At 42.9% G+C, this 23,635-nt stretch overlaps 1 protein-coding gene across 2 annotated transcripts in view; it reads left to right on the forward strand.

Moving 5' to 3' along the window:
- The first annotated feature begins 350 nt into the window (after positions 1 to 350).
- Positions 351 to 23,635, forward strand: part of ANKRD66 (ankyrin repeat domain 66) — a 29,233-nt gene continuing 5,948 nt past the window's right edge. Inside the window, exons 1-4 of one of the 2 annotated variants that reach the window (XM_073625260.1) lie at positions 352 to 506; positions 20,716 to 20,804; positions 21,067 to 21,225; positions 21,861 to 22,089. In XM_073625260.1, the coding sequence (XP_073481361.1) occupies positions 21,078 to 21,225; positions 21,861 to 22,089 (377 nt within the window). In that variant the 5' untranslated portion in view covers positions 352 to 506; positions 20,716 to 20,804; positions 21,067 to 21,077. Of the gene's footprint in view, positions 507 to 20,715; positions 20,805 to 21,066; positions 21,226 to 21,860; positions 22,090 to 23,635 lie in introns of both variants that reach the window. The other variant, XM_073625259.1, reaches the window with a different exon arrangement.

Below are 23,635 nucleotides of genomic sequence, written 5' to 3' on the forward strand. Positions count from 1 at the left end.
GCTATTAGCAATAGGCACCTCTCACACATATTTCTGTTTGTTAACTTTCTATGTAAGGGGGAGGAGAGGAGAGTAAGATCAGAACCACTTCCGACCTATGACTAAAGCCATGTTCGCATCCTCCAACAGTAGCACTGCATTCAAATGCAAATGCCAGCGTTCATCAGCAACACACGTCTACGTGCATTAAAGAACACCACTGTACATTCCCTTTAATTTCCTTTGCCACTGAAAGTATTTCTAGCTATTATAATGTGTAGGTCCTTAGAGAGGGAGTAGGCGGTCTACATGTGTTGTCTTGAATGTCTGGAGATTTCTGCAGGTACTGAACAAAAGCCTGACATGCACAGTGACGCAATACAAACAGATGGGAGGGACTGGTCTCCATAGCAGCCAGTGACAACAGAACACCTCCATTCCTGTTAATGTTTTTGCTCTGCGTTCTCCTCCTCGTGTGAAGACTGGAAGCCCCGCAGGCTTTCTACGCCTCCCAGACAATGACAAAGGTACGACATTCCATCTATCAATGCAGGAAATGTAATGTTTTAACCCAAGAGTGCTGTGGTGTTTAATTCTGTCCATACACTGTTAGATGTTTGTGCAAATATTCACATGAAGTTCGTTCTTCAGAACATTCGATTAACACCATCAGTGACTATGCAAAGTTTGTATGAAAAAATAAATGTCAATCAATTGTCATGACAATGTTACAAATTTTAACATTCAATTTCAGAATAGATGGAAGTTAATGTAATCTCGAACAAAGGTTAGATTAACGATTAGAATTACATTCTGGCAGTTAAAAAACATAAACAATTTTCCACCCCTCTCCTTTGATTTTCTCATCACTGCAGTCAAAAACAATTGTCAGTTTGACCACACTAACCACTAGAAAAAAATCAAATGAATGTTTAAAAAAATGACAGTTTTCAAGCAAAATTCTACCAGTGTATGGCCAGCTTAACGGCTTCAATACCGGGCACTTTTACCCCATTCTTGCCCAGCCAATTTTAAGCTTTCAGCGCTATCACATTTTGAATGACAATTGCGCAGTCATGCAACGCTGTACCCAAATTACATTTTTATCAACTTTTTTTCATACAACTAGAGCTTTCTTTTGGCAGTATTTAATCACTGCTGGGTTTTTCATTTTTTGCTAAAAAATGAAAAGAGATCTAAAAATTTAAAAAAACAAAAACGTTTTTCTTAGTTTCTGTCAGAAAATTTGTAAATAAGTAATTTCTCTCCTCTCCACTGATGTGCGCTGATGAGGTGACACTGATGGGCACTAATGATGCTGCACTGATGGGCACTGCTGAGGCGGCACTGATGGGCACTGATGAGGCGGCACTGATGGGCACTGATGAGATGGCACTGAAGGGCAATGATGAGGTGGCACTGATCAGGAGACACTAATTTGCAGCACTGATGGGCACTTATAGGCATCACTGATAAGTAGCACTGATGAGCACTGATAGGTAGTACTGATGGGCACTGATAGGTGGCACTGATAGGCAGCACTTATTGGCAATGATAGGTGGCACGGATAAGCGGCACTGATGGGTGGCACTAATGGGCAGGCACTGATGAGCACTGAAAGGCAGCTCTGACTGGCATCACTGATGGGCACAGATTGGCATAACTGATAGGCACAAATTGGCATGACTTATGGGCACAAATTGACATCACTGATGGGCACTGACTGGCATCACTGTTTGGGCTACATTGATCATCAAGGCACTGATGATCAGTGCCCTGATTATCTGTACAGGTCTCCCCTGTGAGGAGATGCTGCTGATTGGCTCTCCTCATACTCTGTCAGTGTGAGGCGAGGAGAACCGATAACTGGCACTTCCTATATAAAACATTATAAAAATACATTTTTTCCTTTTTTTTATAAGTGATGACATTCCCTCTGTTCTCAGATGCATAGGAGCTAGGAGGAGGAGAAGCAGCAGCAGCACACTGAGCTTCCCAGTGAATGGCTGTGCAGGGGGGGGGGGGGCGTGTTAGGACAAGTCTGATTATTGGAGGAGAGTACATTGAGTTCCCAGCATAGCTAGAGAACTGACCACAGTGTGCTCTTTTGCTTAGTGTGGTCAGTTTTTAATAGGAAAGCAAGGGGACTAGGAGGAATGCTAGGGATCTCACACAAAGGAAGCAATACAAAGAGAACAGGATATTTTTTCATACAAGTACATGGTACAGCAGTCACATATCAGAAGTATGAAATATTGGGGTAACAAATGCTTTAAGTCTAAAAAAAAACACTGGGTTATTTTTAATTTACTTTAGTGTGATTGACACTCCTGTATTTGAGAGGGGAAAGGTTAATCTGTGACTAATAAAACAATGAAATAGTAGTGATGATTTCTATCCTACTGTAAATTATTTTGTCTGCTAACAATTTTTTTAAATAATTGTAGCACTTTCCAGGCGTAGGTTACTAGGCAAATTTAGCTTTGGCGCCTTCTGTAATCAAGGGAACAGTAATTGTTTGGTATGACCTGTTCAGGGTTTCATAGTCTGAGAATTTGCCTCTGCCTCTGGAAGAAGCTTTCAGAACTTAGGGCGGGAGATTAAAATTGACTAGCCTGAATATTTATTGGGGTCCGGCCAGTCCCTGGAGGGGAAGTGTCCAGAAGGGGGCAAGGGTGCAGATAAATAGCTTGAGACACTGGAGAGCAGTGTTCCTTCTCCCCAGGAGGGTTACGGAGGTGCAAGGGCTACTGCAGTCAGGTACCCCAGGGACTGAATATCTGCTCTAGGAGAGGTGCTAGGATTAAACCGTCAAATGCTCAGAGCTGACTGTAGAACCGCACAAAAAGAGATCCGGTCCTGAGAGGCACCATCTTACTCAATGGGTTGTGTCCGGAGGAGGATGGAAGGAGGCAGATGTCCTGGGGACTTGTGAGTAATGATCTTAATTAGATCCCTTAAACTGTGTGCTGGACGCTGCACTGGGTACCAATAGCTGTGCACTGGAGCAGGGTAACCAGATGCCCAAGGACTTGCCCCATTGTCTTCAGCTGTGGAGCCTTGGACTGTTCACTATTAGCCACTACTGCTACTGTTAGAAAGACTGTCCTCTGTTCACTATCTACTGCTGTGCGTTTTTGGGTATCCCATGCCCCCAACTCCTCTCCGGTTACAAGTTACTTCAGCAATAAATCTTAAAAAGACAACCTCCACACTACTTATTGGAACCAGAGTGAATAGACTGTTGCTTGGGTGGCTGATAGCCTCTGTGCTGTCTGGGAAAGAACTGGAGATCAATCCAAGCGATTGTTTAGCAGCCATAAAACAAGTAACAAGGCGCAATATGCAGATACCTTACAATATAGTACCTAATAGTCCAGGAATGTGGGTGTACAGATGTTTACACTGGTAATATAAAACCGCAGTCTCAGTCAGGGCAGCCACCAAGAAACCAAAAGCGAGTTCCAATAGCTAAAAAAAGACAAGGAATAGGGGCGCCTCTGAGAAATTATCATAAACACTTTATTTTAAATAAAATATCCACTCACATGAAAGTAGGAGAAGGCATGTACAAGAGCGTGGTGAAGGCTGGAAGGCTGAAAACCACAGGGCTGCAGGTAATCCCTGACCATATATCTATTTTTATTATTTACATATTTATTTATATTATTTACAATATTCATATATTTATATCTACTTTTAGCTTGTCATTCTTTCATCATCATTTTTTATTTATTTATTTTTCAAAAAATATTTTCTCCATTATTCTTTACCATTTTTAAATTATACACACAGTTTTCTGTCCCATTTTCTGCCCCATTTCCTGTTTTCTGCCCCATTTCCTGTTTTCACAGTTTTCTGTCCCATTTTCTGCCCCATTTCCTGTTTTCTGCCCCATTTCCTGTTTTCTGCCCCATTTTCTGTTTTCACAGTTTTCTGCCCCATTTCCTGTTTTCTGCCCCATTTCCTGTCTTCCTTAGTTCCTCCCCTTCCCCTCTTCATTAGCCTGTGTCTCCATTCATGTTTTTGGTTCTGCCCCTCGGTCCGCCTATATTAAACCCCTCCATGTATTGTGTATCCATGCTTGAAAAAGGAATGCGGCTATTCCATTCATCTATAGCTAGCAATTTCAGAAACGCGTTGCATGTTGATGACGTCACGGCTCGGCACCGGCCTGTGTCTGCTTTCCAAGCCTCGTTTCCATCTCACATACACGGCCGTGTCTCTTCCCTCACCACACAGGGACAGTACGATCGCTGGAGATACAGCGCAGCCCTGCCATCCAGCCAGACGTCTCTCTCCTCCTTTCCACAGATATTCATGCTATTATTGGACTGATTCCTTCCTTTTCCACTGGACTACTGATACCATCCTCCAGGGACATTGCATTTCACCTGTGTGTATGTGCTCAGTCATCTGCACCCCTGCTTGCCTGGATTGGATTGTGCTCCAGCTACAATGATACAGCTTCTACCTGCAGCCCTGTGGTTTTCAGCCTTCCAGCCTTCACCACGCTCTTGTACATGCCTTCTCCTACTTTCATGTGAGTGGATATTTTATTTAAAATAAAGTGTTTATGATAATTTCTCAGAGGCGCCCCTATTCCTTGTCTTTGTTTAGCAGCCATAGAAGGTGCACTATTTATATCTGTTGTGAATCCAATATTATACCTGGAAATTAAAGCTTGTTTATGTCTACGGGATGAAAAAACAGTTTTACTTACCTGAGCCTCCACTCCCCGGCAGACAATGCTCCTGCAGTGGAGTGTTCCCCAACGTCGTCATGTCAAATGCAGAACAATGGGCCCTGAATTGGTCTTCATGATGTAAGAGGACCTTGGACCTCCGTAGCATAGGGCAGAAGAGGCTGCATGGACTACTCTAGCAGTACAGAGGAGCCTGCAGGAGCTGAGGACCAGGTAAGAAAAAGTGCTTTACTAAGTCCCCTAGCCACTTCAGCTCCGGAAGGTTTACCCCCTTCATGTCCTGACGAAGCACACGAGCACGTGTGCGAAACGCGTTGACGTAGGCAACGTTAGCCGGTCCAGAGCTCCACCGAGCCTTCCAACAAGCTAGCGGCTCAACATCAACCGCCCCTTCCGCATTGACTGACTGGATGAGTCCGCCCCAGGCTTCCTCACGAGCCCTCTGAGCTGACGCAGCTGCATCCGACCGGACTTCACATGCCTAGCCGTTCTTTGCTAGACTGTCGACTAACAACACGAGGATACGTCAACACGCAGACTGCAGTAATTTTGAAGGTAGTCTCTCATGTTTCATCACAACAGCAATCAACACTATGGAGCAGGGGGAGTCTTCGGGCAACCTCCTCAGACTAATCCTAAGCTGGGAGTTTAGTGCTGTGTTATACCCTTTCAATACAGGACTACCAAGTTCATAAGGGGGAACCTGCATGCCATATTGACAGATAGCCAATTATTGTGACAACGTTGTAATTTTGTGTGTTTTTTAATCTGGGTATACTGGGGTTTTTTTTCTACTTAATTGGCGCAATTGTCACCATAATATATAGTTATTTACACTGCCTTTTCAATAAAGTTTTTCTATTTTTTGATATACCATGGTTGATTCTCCTTTTTGCTATTCTCTCGGAGACATCTCTTTGTTCTCCCACTGTTTTACTTCCTGATCAGGCTATTTTGTTCGATACAGCACTGCGTTACTTTAACTGTCAATTGCATGGTCGTGCGATGCTGTACCCAAATAAAATGTATGTTCTTTTTTTTCCCCACATATAGAGCTTTCTTTTGGTGGTATTTGATTACCTCTGCGAGTTTTTATTTTTTGCACTATAAACAAAAAGAGACCGACAATTTTGAAAAAAAAAACCCCAATATTTTTTACTTTCTGCTATAAAACATACCCAGTAAAAAAAAAAATGTAAAAAAAAATCAAATTTCTTTATCAATTTAGGCCAATATGTATTCTGCTACATGTTTTTGGTAAAGAAAAATCCCAATAAGCGTATATTGATTGGTTTGTGCAAAAGTTAGACCATCTACAAACTATGGGATATATTTTTGGAGTTTTTTTTTTTACTAGTAATGGCAGCGATCAGTGACTCATAGCAGGACTGCGATATTGAGGCAGACAAATCAGACACCTAACTGACACTTTTGACACTTTTTGGGGACTAGTGACACTAATACAGTGCTTAGTGCTAAAAAATATGCACTGTCACTGTACTAATGACACTGGCAGGGAAGGGGTTAACATCAGGGGCGATCAAAGGGTTAAATGTGTTCCTAGGGAGTGCTTGCTAACTGTGTGGGGGAGGTGCTTTTACTGAGGGAAAGCAGAGATCCATGTTCCTGCTTAGCTTAGAATCACAGCCTTCCCTTGTCACAGAATGGCGACCTGCCTTGTTTACATAGGCAGATCGCCGTTCTATCTGTCTCCCGAATGATCTGCAGGTCCCCGCGGACGCGTTTGCATGCCCCAGACCCAGAAGTGCACAATCACATACAGGTACGTGATTCTACCCTGCCACAGTAAATGTACGTAGGGCGGTCGGCATCTGACTAGACATAAATGCACAGCTAACCCTTGCAGTGCAGGAGCAGTCCTGCGGCAATGGAGGATTTTTAGGTTTCTTAGAGTTCAACTTTAAAGTAATGTACACTCAATCATTACAATCTCATATACGTTATTATAAACGTGTTTTCCATCTGCTCTGGCCCTGAGAAGAGTAATGCCCTGTACACACGACCGGTTTTCCCGTCGGAATAAACTCTGAAGGTTTTTCCGATGGAGTTCCGACGGAATTCCACTGACACTGTCTTGCGTACACACCATCACACCAAAGTCCAACCGTCCAGAACGCGATGACGTATAACATGTACGATGGGACTAGAAAAAGGAAGTTCAATAGCCAGTAGCCAATAGCTTCCGTCTCGTACTTGCTTCAGAGCATGCGTCTTTTTAGGTACATCTTAACAGCATACAGACGAGCGGTTTGCACAATTGGAATATACAATGAAAAGCTCCCGTCGGACCTTTTCTGTCGGACATTCCGCTTGTGTGTACGGGGCATAAGAGGTTTTCTTTACCCTCAGTCTCAATAGTAAAAACCAAACAAGGGCACAGAGCAATGCTGATATTGAACACCTCCACCAATGATATTTTAGGGAGGTGGTGTTGAGGTTGGTGTTGGTGGGTCCTTTGCTCCTTAGTTTTCAGTCCATCATCACCTAAAGAGGAGCCCACCATGCCTAAACCAAAATTATATGACTTAACATTTTCAAGTAAATATAACATAATGTGTGGGTAACCTAAGTCCTTTAGGTGTAAAGTGGTGTGATGATTTGTAGTAATTTTGGTGTGCGTGATGAATAAGCTGATGTCTTCAGTGGTTAGTAAATGGCTAATTGCAGACAACAGCTTGGCTGGATGGGGGAATGTGTATGTTTTTTTTTTTTATCAGCTTACTGGCTGATCAAAAATAGAACAACCCATCTATGGACAGCTTAAGGAAGTGACAATGAATAGCTGGATCACAAGCTTGAGATAATCCCCCTCCCCACCGTAGTTCAAGCATCATCACTCCAAGCAACATAATTTAAATACCATTCGTCCATTCCCCACCACAAAAATCCTTTTTCCTTTCAGGTAATTTTAACTCACTCTATTGCTGTAAGCACCTCATTAGTTGTTATTAATGATGATAAACCTGTACAAAGTGTGGGGTTGAGGAAATTGACTTGACATAGGGGGATGTAACAGAGAGTGCTAAACTAGGCTCCACCAAGGTCGTTGCTCCACTGGGAAGGTTATGCTATCTTACAGCACAGGTACCGCCGGCGCCATCCTAAAATAGGCCAGTTCAGATGATACATCAGCACTTTAGAAAATTGCAGAGCTTTTTGTTCAACTTGCATTGGTTTCTGAACTAAGGTATTTGTGACCAGTGACCCAGAATATTCTATGGATATGATCAGCCTAACAGGTCATGGGTCAAACCATCAGGGGTCACCAGCAGCTAAAGCCTAATGCCTATCCAGCAGGCTCTACATTTTTTTCAAAGCTTTTACTTAGGAAAACCTGACTTACCTAACACTTACAAAAAAACGCAACTTTATAGTATAGTTACCATTTCAGCATTTTCCCACATGTTAATGAATTGTCATTCCATGAGACCAGCCATATTAGCTATTCTATTTCACTATATGTACACATTTTTCAACGCGTGCTGTCCAATGGATTCACTGAGCGATGTTGGGTTGCAGCTGCAGGTATATATAGTGGTATATGTTTGCATGAACACAACGTTACGTGTGTCTGTTCATGACAATGATCAAAAGTGAAGCTTTTTATAATATGGAAATTTGAATACTACAAAAAGTGTGTAGGGATGTAATATTTTTGTAAGTCTTTTTTGTATATTTGTAAAATCTGTAACCAAAAGTGGGCTTCGGCCTAGCTGTATCTCAATGGAAGTGATATCTAAACTTAGAGTATATTTTCTCTGCCATATGTTGTTTGACCTTGCTCCAGCAGCGTGTTCTAGAGATACCATATTGTGTTATGGATAATTCATAGCCAGTCAGTGGGCCTGGGGAACCTACTAAGGCATGCTGGGAGAACTATTACATTTCTGAGCCACTTCCTGTTCTTCTTCTTCCCTCCTGAGCTTTTCTCACGTGAGGATGCCAGTGTTTCCTAGGCCTTGGGCTTAACACATAGAAGGATTCAGAAGCGCCCTCTCCCCTGGGAGGAACTTCTGAAGGCGTTGGCTGCTACAGGAAAGAATATATGGCCTGGAGAAAATTATCTGCAACTGTCCTCACATATGGAAATGTGTTGATTGACTGGTTGAGTGGAAAGTTAAAGATTGGTCTACAACTAGAATCTCAATTGTCAAAGAATCTGAATTCTGAAGGGGTCTAGCCAGCCCAGTCTCTGATTTAGAAGACAACCATGAGATACTTTAGAGAATCTCAAGAAGACAGCCTAGTCCAATATCTGAGTTCCAGTGTATAAGGGGATATCCTTATCTGTACATCACCCTCCTTCTCACATGGGCAATAAACTTGTTTTTTTATTTAAAATCAACTAAAGTGACTGGTGCCCATTTCTGATCATTCTGAGCAAACAATGACACCTGAGAGTTAATGCTTAATATTATCATTGTAGTGCACAGACTCTCAAACTGGTCCCCCTATTTGTCCCGTGTTTTATTCCTTGGATAGTAGGTGCAAACTAAGGATGAGCCGAACACCCCCCCCACGTTTCGGTTCGCATCAGAACTTGCGAACAGGCAAAAAATTCGGACGAACACACGTACACCGTTAAAGTCTATGGGACACAAACATGAAAAATCAAAAGCGCTAATTTTAAAGGATTATAAGCAAGTTATTGTCATAAAAAGTGTTTGGGGACCCGGGTTCTGCCCCAGGGGACATGTATCAATGCAAAAAAGTTTTCAGTAGCAGTGATTTTAATAGTGCTTAAAGTAACATAGTAACAGAGTAGGTGAGGTCGAAAAAAGACACAAGTCCATCAAGTCCAACCTATGTGTGTGATTATATGTCAGTATTACATTGTATATCCCTGTATGTTGCGGTTGTTCAGGTGCTTATCTAATAGTTTCTTGAAACTATTGATGCTCCCCGCTGATAACACTGCCTGTGGAAGAGAATTCCACATCCTTGTTCCTCCTTGAGGAACAAGATCCTAGCGACCTCATCGATACAATTGATATTGAAAACCTTTTAGAGGAACATATCACAAAGGAAGCTCCATCACGGCCAGATAAGCAGGCAAAATTTAAGAAAAAATCAGACAAATTTCCGCCCTTCACAACTAATCCCAATTTAGCAGCATTCATACCATCCACCACATCAGAGATTAAAAAATTAAAAAATACCAAATCAAAAATTTCTCAAAGTAATCTCACTAAAGATGAACATTTAGCTTTAGAATCTCTAAAAAGAGAACACTCCCTCACGATCAAGCCATCAGACAAAGGTGGGAACATCGTCATCATGACTAATGAGCAGTATAGAGACATGTGCCTGAAGGTGGTAACCAATCTATCATGGTACAAACCTATCTCAAAGAGCACCATAGACAAATTTCATGGCGCCTTCTATGATTTGGTTGATAAAGCGTTTTGTAGCGGGGCTATCGATAAAGACGTTTGGGAATACATAAGGACACCATATCCGCGTACCCCCACTCTGTATTGCCTCCCCCCCGGTCGCTCCATCATCTCCGGAAACAGTTCTATAACCGAAAATCTAAGCAAATTCGTAGACAGCCATCTTAGACCCTATGTTGCGGGTCTATTCTCATATATCAAGGACACCATCCATTTGTTGCAAAATCTGGAGGAATTACACACATTACCACATTCGCTTCTAGTAGCCATCGACGTAGAAGCACTATACAGTTCTATCCCACATGATTTAGGCCTTGCAGTCATTAGACACATCTTATCACAATCTCAGAAAGATGACCGTAAACTCAACTCATTTCTTTTGGAAGCATTAGATTTCATTCTAACGCACAACATTTTTTCGTTTGACGGCTCCCACTACCTCCAGGTGCAGGGAGTTGCGATGGGGACTTGCTGTGCCCCATCGTATTCCAACCTGTACCTGGGGGAGTGGGAGCGGTCTCTTCTGTCAGACGATAGCCTTTCGTCATATACCACCCATGTAGTAGCATGGTTCAGGTATATAGACGATATATTCATGATATGGAATGGGACATCAGAGGCTCTACATACTTTTATACAAATCATGAATCAAAACAACTCTAATCTATACTTTACAATGACCTTCAGTGACACCTCTATCACCTTCCTTGATTTAAGTATAACGAAATCCATAGACGGTTCTTTATCCAGCGGCCTCTATCGAAAAGAGACCGCTGGAAACACCATTCTACATGCGTCAAGTTCACACCCCAAATCATTAGTCTTATCTGTCCCATATGGGCAATATTTAAGACTTAGACGCAACTGCTCAACTGACACTGACTTTGTTCGGGAGGCAAACAAATTAAGAGAAAGACTCCGAGAGCGAGGATACTCGCCCACATGTCTGAAAAAAGCTTTTAAACGAGCTCAGGGACAATTAAGGCATAACATTCTGTTCTCTAAAAAAACATCTTCTAATTCTCAACCAGCCATTAGATTAATCACCACTTATAATAAACAGCATGGAACTATCAAAAGCATCCTACAGAAACATTGGCATCTATTACAAATAGATCCCAACCTAAAATCACATGTATCCGCAACACCCACCATTACCTTTAGAAAAGCACGCTCATTAAGAGACCATCTCGTAAAAAGCGAAAATATACGGGCACCTTCCGATCAGATACATGTAAGAGACTTGGAACTTTTACGTGTGCCGTTATATGAACACACAAACTAAATTCAAATTACCAAATGGCAGAATGTATAGGCCGAGACATTTTGCTAATTGCAAGACCTCTGAGGTTATTTATCTGCTAACGTGCCAATGCAAATGCTTTTATGTCGGAAAAACTAAGTTGGAGTTTCACAAAAGGGCGGCACGACATATCGCCAGCATGAGGCAGGCGGACCCGGACCTTCCTCTGGGGCGACATGTAAATTGCTTTCATTTGTTTTTTCAGAATGTGTCTTCCATACATACAATATTTCTCTCTGCAATACACCTCTGAAGAAGGGACATCGTCCTAAAACATGTTAGGCTCACAGAGAAACATGTATCTATAGATCGAAGTATATAATAATCATATGAGAGAAAATTCACTGCATAAGCATTTTTGTAGAAATTCATGTTTAGTATGTCATGTTTTTATGCTTTTTCTAAATAAATAATAATTTTACTTAAACGTATTGTTCTGTTCGCCTATAAAGACCCACTGTACTGAGGGGTACATATGGTCCCTACCCCTGGGCCCTTTTTGTGCATCGATTTTTTGGGATGTTGGCAACATATTGAAGGCAATATAGTTGACCTTCGGTGGTTCATCATATTATATATTGCCGCTTTTACAGTAAAGAACCCTCTACGTAGTTTAAGGTTAAACCTCTTTTCTTCTAATTTTAATTAGTGGCCACGTGTCTTGTTAAACTACCTTCCGCAAAAAGGTTTTATCCCTATTGTGTGGTCACCAGTACTGTATTTGTAAATTGAAATCATATCCCCTCTCAAGCGTCTCTTCTCCAGAGAGAATAAGTTCAGTGCTCGCAACCTTTCCTCATAACTAATATCCTCCAGACCCTTTATTAGCTTTGTTGCCCTTCTTTGTACTCGCTCCATTTCCAGTACATCCTTCCTGAGGACTGGTGCCCAGAACTGGACACCATACTCTAGGTGCGGCTGGACCAGAGTCTTGTATAGTGGGAGAATTATCGTTTTATCTCTGGAATTAATCCCCTTTTTAATGCATTCCAATATTCTGTTTGCTTTGTTAGCAGCAGCTTGGCCTTGCATGCCATTGCTGAGCCTATCATCTACTAGGACCCCCAGGTCCTTTTCCATCCTAGATTAGTGAAACAATAAAAATGAAATATTCCTTTAAATATCATGCCTGGGGGGTGTCTATAGTATGCCTGTAAAGTGGCGCAGTTTTCCCGTGTTTAGAATAGTACCACAGCAAAATGACATTTCTAAAGCAAAAAAAGTCATTTAAAACTGATTGCTGCTCTAATGAATTGTCGGGTCTCGGCAATATAGATAAAACTCATTGAAAAAAAACCAGCATGGGTACCCCGCCCAGTCCATTACCAGGCCCTTTGGTTCTGGTATGAATAATAAGGGAAACACCAAACAAAAAATGTAAAAAAAATTGCGTGGGGGTCCCCCCCCAAAATCCATACCAGGCCCTTCAGGTCTGGTATGGATATTAAGGGGAACCCTGCACCAACTTTAAAAAAAAATGGCATAGGGGTCCCCCAAAATCCATACCAGACCCTTATCTAAACATACAAGAGTAAATAGTGAATAGAATTCAAAGTGCATATAGACGTAATGTCCCAAGTGAAAAAGGGGGAATGTATAGTCCAAATAGGACAACAGTCCGCAGTGAGATCAAAAAATCTGTGTATCAATCCTGTCTGCTTCCCAATCTTCAGCTTGTATATCATCAACTTTAGCGAATAGATGGAATACGCTTACCAGAAAGGTTGGATTCTACTGCCGTGAGCGTAGAATCAATGGAGCTTGGTGCCACCCTGGGCAAAATGGTGAAGTGTTGGAGGCAAGGGTAGAGCCTCTACAAGGCCGGGACGTCCCCTCTATGTCCACCAAAGCAGGGCTAAAATGGATTCCAAAAGGCAAAGTGGTTCCGCGGTTCTCCAGGATATGTAAAAAAGGGAAGGAATGCTTCCATATAGTGTAATTCTGGGTGTTTTTATTCATAAAAGAACACAATACATGTAAAAAGTGATCACAGGATAAAAGCAGTGTATAGGGTCTATAAAAGCCGCGGCTTTTATAGACCCTATACACTGCTTTTATCCTGTGATCACTTTTTACATGTATTGTGTTCTTTTATGAATAAAAACACCCAGAATTACACTATATAGGGCGGCTTTTATAGACCCTATACACTGCTTTTATCCTGTGATCACTTTTTACATGTATTGTGTTCTTTTATGAATAAAAACACCCAGAATTACACTATATGGGGCGGCTTTTATAGACCCTATACACTGCTTTTATCCTGTGATCACTTTTTACATGTATTGTGTTCTTTTATGAATAAAAACACCCAGATATACACTATATGGAAGCATTCCTTCCCTTTTTTACATATCCTGGAGAACCGCGGAACCACTTTGCCTTTTGGAATCCATTTTGGCCCTGCTTTGGTGGACATAGAGGGGTCGTCCCGGCCCTGTAGAGGCTCTACCCTTGCTTTCAACACTTCACCATTTTGCCCAGGGTGGCACCAAGCTCCATTGATTCTATGCTCACGGCAGTAGAATCCAACCTTTCTGGTAAGCGTATTCCATCTATTCGCTAAAGTTGATGATATACAAGCTGAAGATTGGGAAGCAGACAGGATTGATACACAGATTTTTTGATCTCACTGCGGACTGTTGTCCTATTTGGACTATACATTCCCCCTTTTTCACTTGGGACATTACGTCTATATGCACTTTGAATTCTATTCACTATTTACTCTTGTGTGTTTTAGCGCTACAATTTATTGTCATATTTGTTACCTTTTTGTCTTATGGTTTGTAGCAGCTGTTTTTTTGTTCTTTTTTTGGGTAGCGCATTAATCATTTCCCCCTTTTATCCCTTATCTAAACATGCAACCTGGCAGGCTGCAGGAAAAGAGGGCGGGACGAGAGAGCGCACCCCCTCCTAAACCGTACCAGACCTCATGCCCTCAACATGGGGAGGGTGCTTTGGAGTAGCCCCCCAAAGCAACTTGTCCCCATGTTGCCCGGTGGTTGTGGGGGTCTGCGGGTGGGGGGCTTATTGGAATCCTAGAAGCCCCCTTTAAGGGTACCCCATGATCCCGGCCTCCCCCTATGTGAATTGGTAATGGGTACATTGTATGCCACGTGATGTCAGAGGAAGGCGGGGTTGCCTGTTTATGTCACCGAGTGGCCCCATCCTCAGCTATATAACGGCTGTCATTGAAAAGAAGCGTCACTCGGCGGGAGCCTCCCATGGAGGCGGAGCTGTTGCTGCTTTTTTTTTGGCTCGTCGGGCGGCGTGAGATGGATCTACATCACAGGACATTTTTTATTTGTGATTTTTTAATAAAGGACTTGTCCCAAAGTGTCTCCTGTCTTTTTTACTATTTTTGACGCTTTTTTGTGAAATGGTAGGGGTACAATGTACCCGTTACCAATTCAAATGAGGGGGTGGTATCTGGGGGTCCCCTTGTTAAAGGGGGCTTCCAGATTCCAATAAGCCCACCACCCGCAAACCCCCTCAACATGGGGCAAGGTGCTTTGGGGGGCTACTCCAAAGCATCCTCCCCATGTTGAGGGCATGTGGCCTGGTACAGTTCAGGAGGGGGGAGGGAACTCTCTCTTTCCCCCCTCTTTTCCTGCGGCCTGTCAAGTTGCCTGCTTGGATAAGGGTCTGGTATAGATTTTGGGGGGACCCCTACGCCATTTTTCTTTAAATTTGGCACAGGGTTCCCCTTAATATCCATACCAGACCTGAAGGGCCTGGTATGGATTTTGGAGGGACCCCCATGCAATTTTAAAAAATTTTTTTTGTTCGGGGCAACCCTTAATTTTATTCATACCAGACCCAAAGGGCCTGGTAATGGACTGGGGGGAACCCATGCCATTTTTTCAATGAGTTTCATCTATGTTGCCGAGACCCGACAATTCATTATGGCTGCAATCAGTTTTCAATGACTTTTTTTCCTTTAGAAATGTCATTTTGCTGTGGTACTGTTCTAAACACGGGAAAACTGCGCCACTTTACAGGCATACTATAGACACCCCCTCCCCCGGCACAATATTTAAAGGAATATTTCATTTTTATTGTTTCACTTTAAGCATTATTAAAATCACTGCTCCTGAAAAAAATGCCAATTTTTAAAACTTTTTTTTGCATTGATGCATGTCCCCTGGGGCAGGACCCAGGTCCCCAAACACTTTTTATGACAATATCTTGCATATAAGCCTTTAAAGTGAGCACTTTTGGTTTTTCATGTTAGTGTCTTTAGCGGGGTTTAACGGGGTTCCACGGCTTTTGAATTTGTCACGAACAACGCATAATGTTTGTTGTTCACCGAACGTCCGAACAACCATAGTTCGGCCCGAACTTATGCTCAGGCCGAACCGTTCGCCCATCCCTAGTGCAAACAGCCAGGCACATAGTAGCTCCCCAGACTTGCCTCACAAGAACCAGGCAGATAATATCTTTTGTAGATTTATTGCTCATTAAACTTGGATAGGGTGTAGGGTGAGCCTTAGGATACTCTAACTGTAACTGTAGTGCAGGACACTCAAACTGTGCTGTCTCTTCAGGGTGCAAACACCCTCTTGAAGTTAGTAAATGGTGAATTACAGCTCAGGGGGACTCTATTACAAATAGGTATAGCTTGAGCATAGGTGTGCGCAGCCTAATGCATTAGGGTGTGCACCCTTAAGCTCAAACATACATGCATGTGTATGTATCTACATATATATGACTCCGGCACATTGATCTCCCTGCTGGCACAGTGAAAGAGAAAAGGATAAACACTTCTCTTATGGCAGGGCTGGTAAGAGGGAGATCTTTCCAATGTTCCTGTTGCTACACAGAACGATAACACTAATGCGCATGGGGGGATTAGGGTGTGCCTGGGCACACCCGGCACACCCTGTGCGCACGCCTATGAGCTTGAGCCAGTATTTTAATGAGCTTGCCCAAAGGTTGACATGGACAGTCTCTAAGGCAGTGGCAGCTGATGCTCAAAATTTTTCGGGGGGCGCAAGCAAACTAAAAAAATTTTGAAAAAAAACATCAATTGCAGCCTCACTGTGCCCATCATATGCAGTCACTGTGCCCCATAAAATGCAGCCACTGTGCCATCAATTGCAGTCTCTGTGACCGTCATATGCAGTTTCTTCCCATCATATGCAGCCTGTGCCCATCTTATGCAGCTTCTGTGCCCATCTTATGCAGCTTCTGTGCCCATCATATGCAGCATGTGCACCTCATATGCAGCTTCTGCCCATCATATGCAGCCTGTGCCCGTCATATGCAGCTTCTGCCCATCATATGCAGCCTGTGCCCGTCATATGCAGGTTCTGCCCATCATATGCAGCCTGTGCCCGTCATATGCAGATTCTGCCCATCATATGCAGCATGTGACCGTCATATGCAGCTTCTGCCCATCATATGCAGCCTGTGCCTGTCATATGCAGCCTGTGCCCATCTTATGCAGCCAGCCACTGTGACCCCCCCCCACTCGCCCGCCATCAGACCGGCACTTACCCCATCCAGGTGACGGTAGCAAACTGGGGCATGGACAGATGACGGCTCCTGCATCCCGTGCGTCTCGTCCTTCATTCCGGGCTGTTGGGTACTCATCCTCTCCTCCTGTGTCAGCGGCAGCGGCGGCGGAGGAGTCTGATCCTCCAGCTTCCTCCCCTGTGAGTGTGTCTCTTCTGCCAAAGTGCTGGGCATCCAATAGGATGCCCAGCGCTTTGGCCAATCGGGAAACAGGTTTCACTGAACTGCCTCCTGATTGGCGGGGAGGCACTGTGGTGTAAAAATAGTGAAAATGAATTTGCTTTGGTAACACAACAGGACGCCCGAGCCCACCCTTTTTTGAATCCTGTTAGAGCCACAGGCTCTAATCAGGCGCTTCAAAAAAAAAACAAAATACCCATGCTGCCTTAGAAGTCCATGCGTCCGGCGTCCTGAAAGGGGCCGGGCGAATGGACCGGGATGTGGCGGCAGGGATTTGGGTGGTGCCGCCCGTGCGCCCGCAATGCACGGGCCACCCCTGTTAAGGTCTTTTTTGGCTTGTAGTCAATGTGCCCTGGGTACCGGAATGCTTTTTTGCAGTACTAGCCAGCTTTTATACAGGGTGCCTCTAAGCCAGATCCTCTGAGGACTTCCAGCAAATGCATTCAACAGCACCGGACATGAGTCCCCTAACTCTAATTGGAGCTTGAACCCAGATAGCCTTGTTCTCAACTGCAGCTATGTGCCCCAGGGAGCAAGAACCATGTGGCTGGGTCATCTGCCCCAGGACAAGGGCCCTGCTGTTTCAGGCCCCAGCCTATTTATACCCACCCCAGCCCCCTACTGGCCATGGGGGCAAAATGAAGGTAGACATTATAGTTACAATACAATACAAGAGGAATCAGGAGTCCTGCTTATGGCCTTTACTCTAAGTACCTGTGTATTGTATTGTTGAGTACATGTGTATTGTTGAGTATTAGTGTCAGGAAGCTAGTTGTTAGTTAATTTGGACAGGATATAATCCCCAATCCTCATTAAATTAGTAGGTACGATGCCCGGCGGGTGTGGAGATGCGACTCGGTGTACATCTTGCAGCATGTATGCTTTCCTTGATCATCCGATCGAGGGCGAATACTGCTGTGCAAAATGTAAGCACATTGTTTGCCTGGAAGCCCAAGTTCTGAATCTGGGGAAGCAACTGTCAGCACTGAGAAGACCCTCCATACTAAAGGAGAGCCGGGAACGTACCCAGCAGATGCCAGCACAGAGGTGGGTGGAGACAAAGAGGTGCAGGCACCAGAAAAGAGTAGATGGGTGACAGTCAGGAAGGGTAGAGGGGAAAGTGCCAGGGAGGCCGATCCTGGGCTGGAAATGGAACATCCCAATAAGTACTCCTCGTTGAGTGACATTGATGAATCCAGTCAGGGACCAGCACTGCTGGAGCTGAGGAACTCCCCTAGCTGCCAGGGGAAGAACTCCTCCAGTGAGAGTGGAGGGGGGGAGCGAAGGGAAAGGAAAGACAGATTCTGGTGCTAGGGGACTCAATTCTTAGGACAGAGAGGGCAATCTATGATAAAGACCTGAGGCGCCAGGACTGTATATAAGATTTTAGTAATGAAAACTGTATCATAGCAGTAATCAGCATGGATTCATGAAGAATCGTTCTTGCCAAACCAATCTGTGAACCTTCTATGAGGAGGTGAGCTGCCATCTAGATAAAGGGAGGCCCGCAGATGTGGTGTATCTGGATTTTGCAAAAGCATTTGATACAGTTCCCCATAAACGTTTACTGTACAAAGTAAGGTCCGTTGGCATGGACCATAGGGCAAGTACATGGATTGAAAACTGGCTACAAGGGCGAGTTCAGAGGGTGGTGATAAATGGGGAGTACTCGGAATGGTCAGGGGTGGGTAGTGGGGTCCCCCAGGGTTCTGTCCTGGAACCAATCCTATTTAATTTGTTCATAAACCACCTGGAGGATGGGATAAATAGTTCAATCCCTGTATTTGCATACGATACTAAGCTAAGCAGAGCAATAACTTCTCCGCAGGATGTGGAAACCTTGCAAGTAGATCTGAACAAATTAATGGGGTGGGTAACTACATGGCAAATGAAGTTTAATGTGGAAATATGTAAAATAATGCGTTTGGGTGGCAAAAATATGAATGCAATCTATACACTAGGGGGAGAACCTCTGGGGGAATCTAGGATGGAAAAGGACCTGGGGGTCCTAGTAGATAATAGGCTCAGCAATGGCTGCTGCAAACAAATTTAACAGAATATTGGCATGCATTAAAAAAGGGGTTTAAGAGATAAAACAATAATTCTCCCACTCTACGTGACTCTGGTCCGGCCGCACCTGGAGTATGCTGTTCAGTTCTGGTGCCCAGTCCTCAGGAAGCATGTGTTGGAAATGGAGCGAGTACAAAGAAGGGCAACAAAACTAATAAAGGGTCTGGAGGACATTAGTTAGGAAGAAAGGTTGCAAGCACTGAACTTATTCTCCCTGGAGAAGAGACGCTTGAGAGGGGATATGATTTCAATTTATAAATACCATACTGGTGACCCCACAATAGAGTTTTTTTAAGACACATAGCACTCATTAAAATGAGAAGAAATGAGGTTTAACCTTAAACTGCATAGTGGGATCTTTACTGTAAGAGCGGCAAGGATGTGGAATTCCCTTCCGCAGGCGGTGGTCTCAGCGGGGAGCATTGATAGTTTCAAAAAACTATTAGATAAGCACATGAATGACCATAACATACAGGGATATACAATGTAATACAGATACATAATCACACACATAGGTTGGACTTGATGAACTTGTGTCTTTTTTCAACCTCACCTACTATGTAACTATGTTACTATGTAAGTGCACCAAGGACATTGTTAATGTTTCTGCTTGGCAGCTGAAGATCAATATTCATGTGTAATTTTTGAAGATCAGTACAAATAGTTCTACAGTTGTGTTTAAACTGACTTGGGGACAAAGTTTACTTGCTGATTCATTCAAATTTTAATCCTGATATCTTCTGTACCTGGTTTTCCTGCTAGCCAAGTTGCTACACTTATGAAATCTTCACAAACTGATAAAAATATATGCTACCAAAAATTTTAAATCATTCTTTAAAGCGGGGTTCCCCCCAAATTTTGAACATTATCTCTATGCATTCTCTTCCTTGCCTAGATGCTGACATGCTGTGTAAAAAAATTTAAATCGCCGTAATTACCTTTTTTTTTTCTAATCTTCTTAGCACTTCCTGGTTTTCCTCCCATGAGAGTAGGCGTGTTTCTAGCCTCTCCCAGACCTCCCACAGTCCCCTGGGAGCTAGTCTCAGGCTTCCCAGCATGCATTGTGCAACAGCGTCATCACAACATCTCGGTGAATGCTGGGAGCACAGCATTCACTGCATCCAGGAAATACATGCTTGTGGGCTTCAAATGCCCACAATGAAGATGGAAACCGCCTTCAGTGAATTTTATAAGTTATTCTTTACAACGAAATCGGACACAGGCGGACTTATTACACAGAACATGTGAGTAGATAATCATGAGAAAAGAAGTTTGTAAATGAACTCCAAAAAAAAAAAAACGATAGATAGGTGGACCCCCGCTTTAAAGAATAGTTTTATTTTTAGTAAAGAAAAATGTCATATTGCATATAAAGATGCTGTATTTACATAGGTAGCCAGCAGATGGGGCTGTGAACAAATTTTCAAATTTTAAGGCTATCCGGCCTATTGCAAAAAAAAAAAAAAAAAAACAAACAAAGAAGCAGTTCTGCTTTAACTTTTCCTCTTCAGCATTATTTTCTTTCTTTCCTGTACTGCCCCATTCAGCCACCAAGAGGGACTATGGAGCTATAGATTACGCTGAGCTATGGACCCTCCTTTTCACGGTGATGATTGACCCAGCATTGTCACATGAAGTAAGTTGCATGCTCTTTCATACTCCAAAGTACTGGGTATTATTTTGGCCCCCAGCGCTGAGCAGACTGATGTGAAAATGATAGAAAGGTATATGCTGTTGAGGGGATGGGGGGATTGCAGCAAATCCATTGGTTTGCCCTGATTGGGCAATGTACAAGCTTTATAACTTTGATATACAGTATATATATATATATATATATATAAATAAAGTCAATTATCGATAAATAATAAAAAAAAATTTTCAAACCTCTATTTTGACAGAAAACTTTCAGATGGCTGATGTGACTGAACTCCATCAAGCAGCAGCTCTTGGGGATTATGACTTGGTGTCTGAGATCCTGAAGAAAGATCTGTATGATCCGAATTATAAGGACATTGACTGGAATGACCGGACTGCGTTGCACTGGGCGGCAGCTAAAGGTACTGGACATTATCTTAACGTTGCTTGCCCCATCTATTGACCCTGCCAGAATGTCAATACATATTTTGTATTCCCATACTTTTACTGTATCAATATCAGGGCTTTTTTTTCTCAAATAATAGGTGCTGGAACTCAACCACGATGCCCCAAAACCCCTACCCCAACCACACCCTCCAAATCACATTAAATAGTGGGTGTGGTCAGTCAAATTTCACGAACAGTAGGAGGGTCTTAAAGGTCATTAAATATCAGGATTGCATTACATACAGAGTGCAGAGTTCAGGGGGGTTTACACACAGAGTGCAGAGCTGTCACTTGTAAACACAAAAACCGGACTTCTGTGTTTACAAGTGATTGTGGTGAGCAGGCACCAAAGGGTCTGAGCCAGAGGTGGTGGAACTGAGTTCCACCAAGTTCCACCTGGCAAAAAGCCCTGGTCCTAATAAGGTTGAGTACAGTATAGGGGGGACTGGGTATGAATATAAATTATTAGGTTGTCAGGTCCTGGGCTGCCTATTAATCACTATTAGTGTTTTTTAATACCCTCTAAACAATATTGTGTGTCTCAGGGTAGACAGGAGATCTATTATCACTGTTTGCTTATGTCAGAAAACATTATTTTTGCATCCACCAGGCCAGTCTGATACGGTGAAGCTATTGATAGATTATGGTGCCCGGGCTTGTCTCAGGACAGACATTGGTTGGACTCCAGCACACTTTGCAGCAGAATCGGGAAAGCTGATCGTTCTCCGTACCCTTCATTCGCTGCACGCTCCCATTGACACTACAGACATACATGGTGACACCCCTCGCAGAATTGCAGAGATATACGGTCATAGAGACTGTGTGAAGTTCCTGGAGACGTAAGTTTGATGTACTATATCCATGCTTATTATATGTATGTGAATTATGGGAATGTAATGGATAATAAAATAAGGTTGGATCTTTAAAGCGGTAGTAAACCACTTGCTTTTTTTCTTTAAACCCTGCGAGGCAATATCATAATGTGCTAGTATGCATCACATACTAGCACATTATGTGAAAATTACCTTAGAACGAAGCCCTCCAGTGGTGTGCTGTCACCACTGAAGGTGCTTCCATCTTCACCCGGTCTTCCTTCAGTTCACGGACTCCGGCTGTGTGATTGGCCGGAGCCAAGATGACGTCACTCCCGCTCATGAGTGCGCATTCTGTTCCTTCAGAGCATATGTGCTGGTGACATCACCAGCTGCAAGTACAGTAAATATTTCTTAAATTTTGGGAGATATTTACAATAAGTATAGACAAGACTTATTATAGGCTTACCTATAGGTAAAAATCATGCATGGGAGTTTACTCCCAAAGGCAAAACTTTTTTTTTTTTAGTTTTGGAAAAAGTGGAAAGGATTTAGAACATCTGTCAGTTTTTTATGCACTTTTTATGCAGTTTGTGCCGCTGTTAGGGAGATTTGCCCTCTCTATTTGTCCTGTTTACTATTATCATTAAAACCGAAAATAAAATAAAATCCCAAATTTTGGATTGACATCAGAACATAATAGAGCAGAACTCTTCCAGTGAGGGCACTAGTTCTGGTGACCACGTTACGCCAGGACCAAGTCACACCATGTCACGCCAGGATTCTCTCACTTTGTTTATTTTTTTGGAGATCACTATGGTTTGTGTTTGTTTTCTCTGAGTCCTCCATCTTTTGATCTCTGCATATAAAAGTCTATGCATTAAGGTGAGAGTTTGTCCATGGGAGATGGTGGAGGTCATACTGAATGTTCTCACGAATTGCACCAGGTGAGATTTGAAGAGAATATTTGCACACCTCCCAACATTTTGAGATGGGAATGAGGGACACCTACTAGCAAATGTATGTAGGCATAAGACACGCCCCCTGCCACAGCCCCTTAAAGGAGAATTAACCAAAAAAAATGTTAAATAAATCCACAAGGGCTTTTTTTTACCACTACTATTCCTTTATATTGGCTTTTAAAATTTACAAATGCAGCAATTTAGAAATTGGATGAAAGGTTTAGCACTGGGAAACACTTTTTGAAAGATAAAAAGTGCATATTATATACAACTATATAGATCAGATCAAAATGAGGGACAAATGAGGGGGAAAGAGGGACAGAGGGACATTGCTCCAAATCATTGACAGTCCCTCGAAATCAGGGACAGTTGGGAGCTATGTATTTTGATTTATCTTCATATATATTTTTGGCATTGACACTGATTCACAGACACAATATTAGTTTTATGGACATTGGGCTCCATTCACAAAAGCAGATCACATGTGGTATTTTGGTGTTTTCCCCAAATACTGCATGCGAACCTGAAAATGTTAATTTACTATTGCTTTATGCGGTATTTACTGCATAAAGCAAAAACACTTGGTAAATACCGCATAAAACAGGAGTGAA

Source organism: Aquarana catesbeiana, linkage group LG04, assembly GCF_042186555.1.
Source record: "Aquarana catesbeiana isolate 2022-GZ linkage group LG04, ASM4218655v1, whole genome shotgun sequence".
In the NCBI taxonomy this organism is placed as follows: Eukaryota; Metazoa; Chordata; class Amphibia; order Anura; family Ranidae; genus Aquarana; species Aquarana catesbeiana.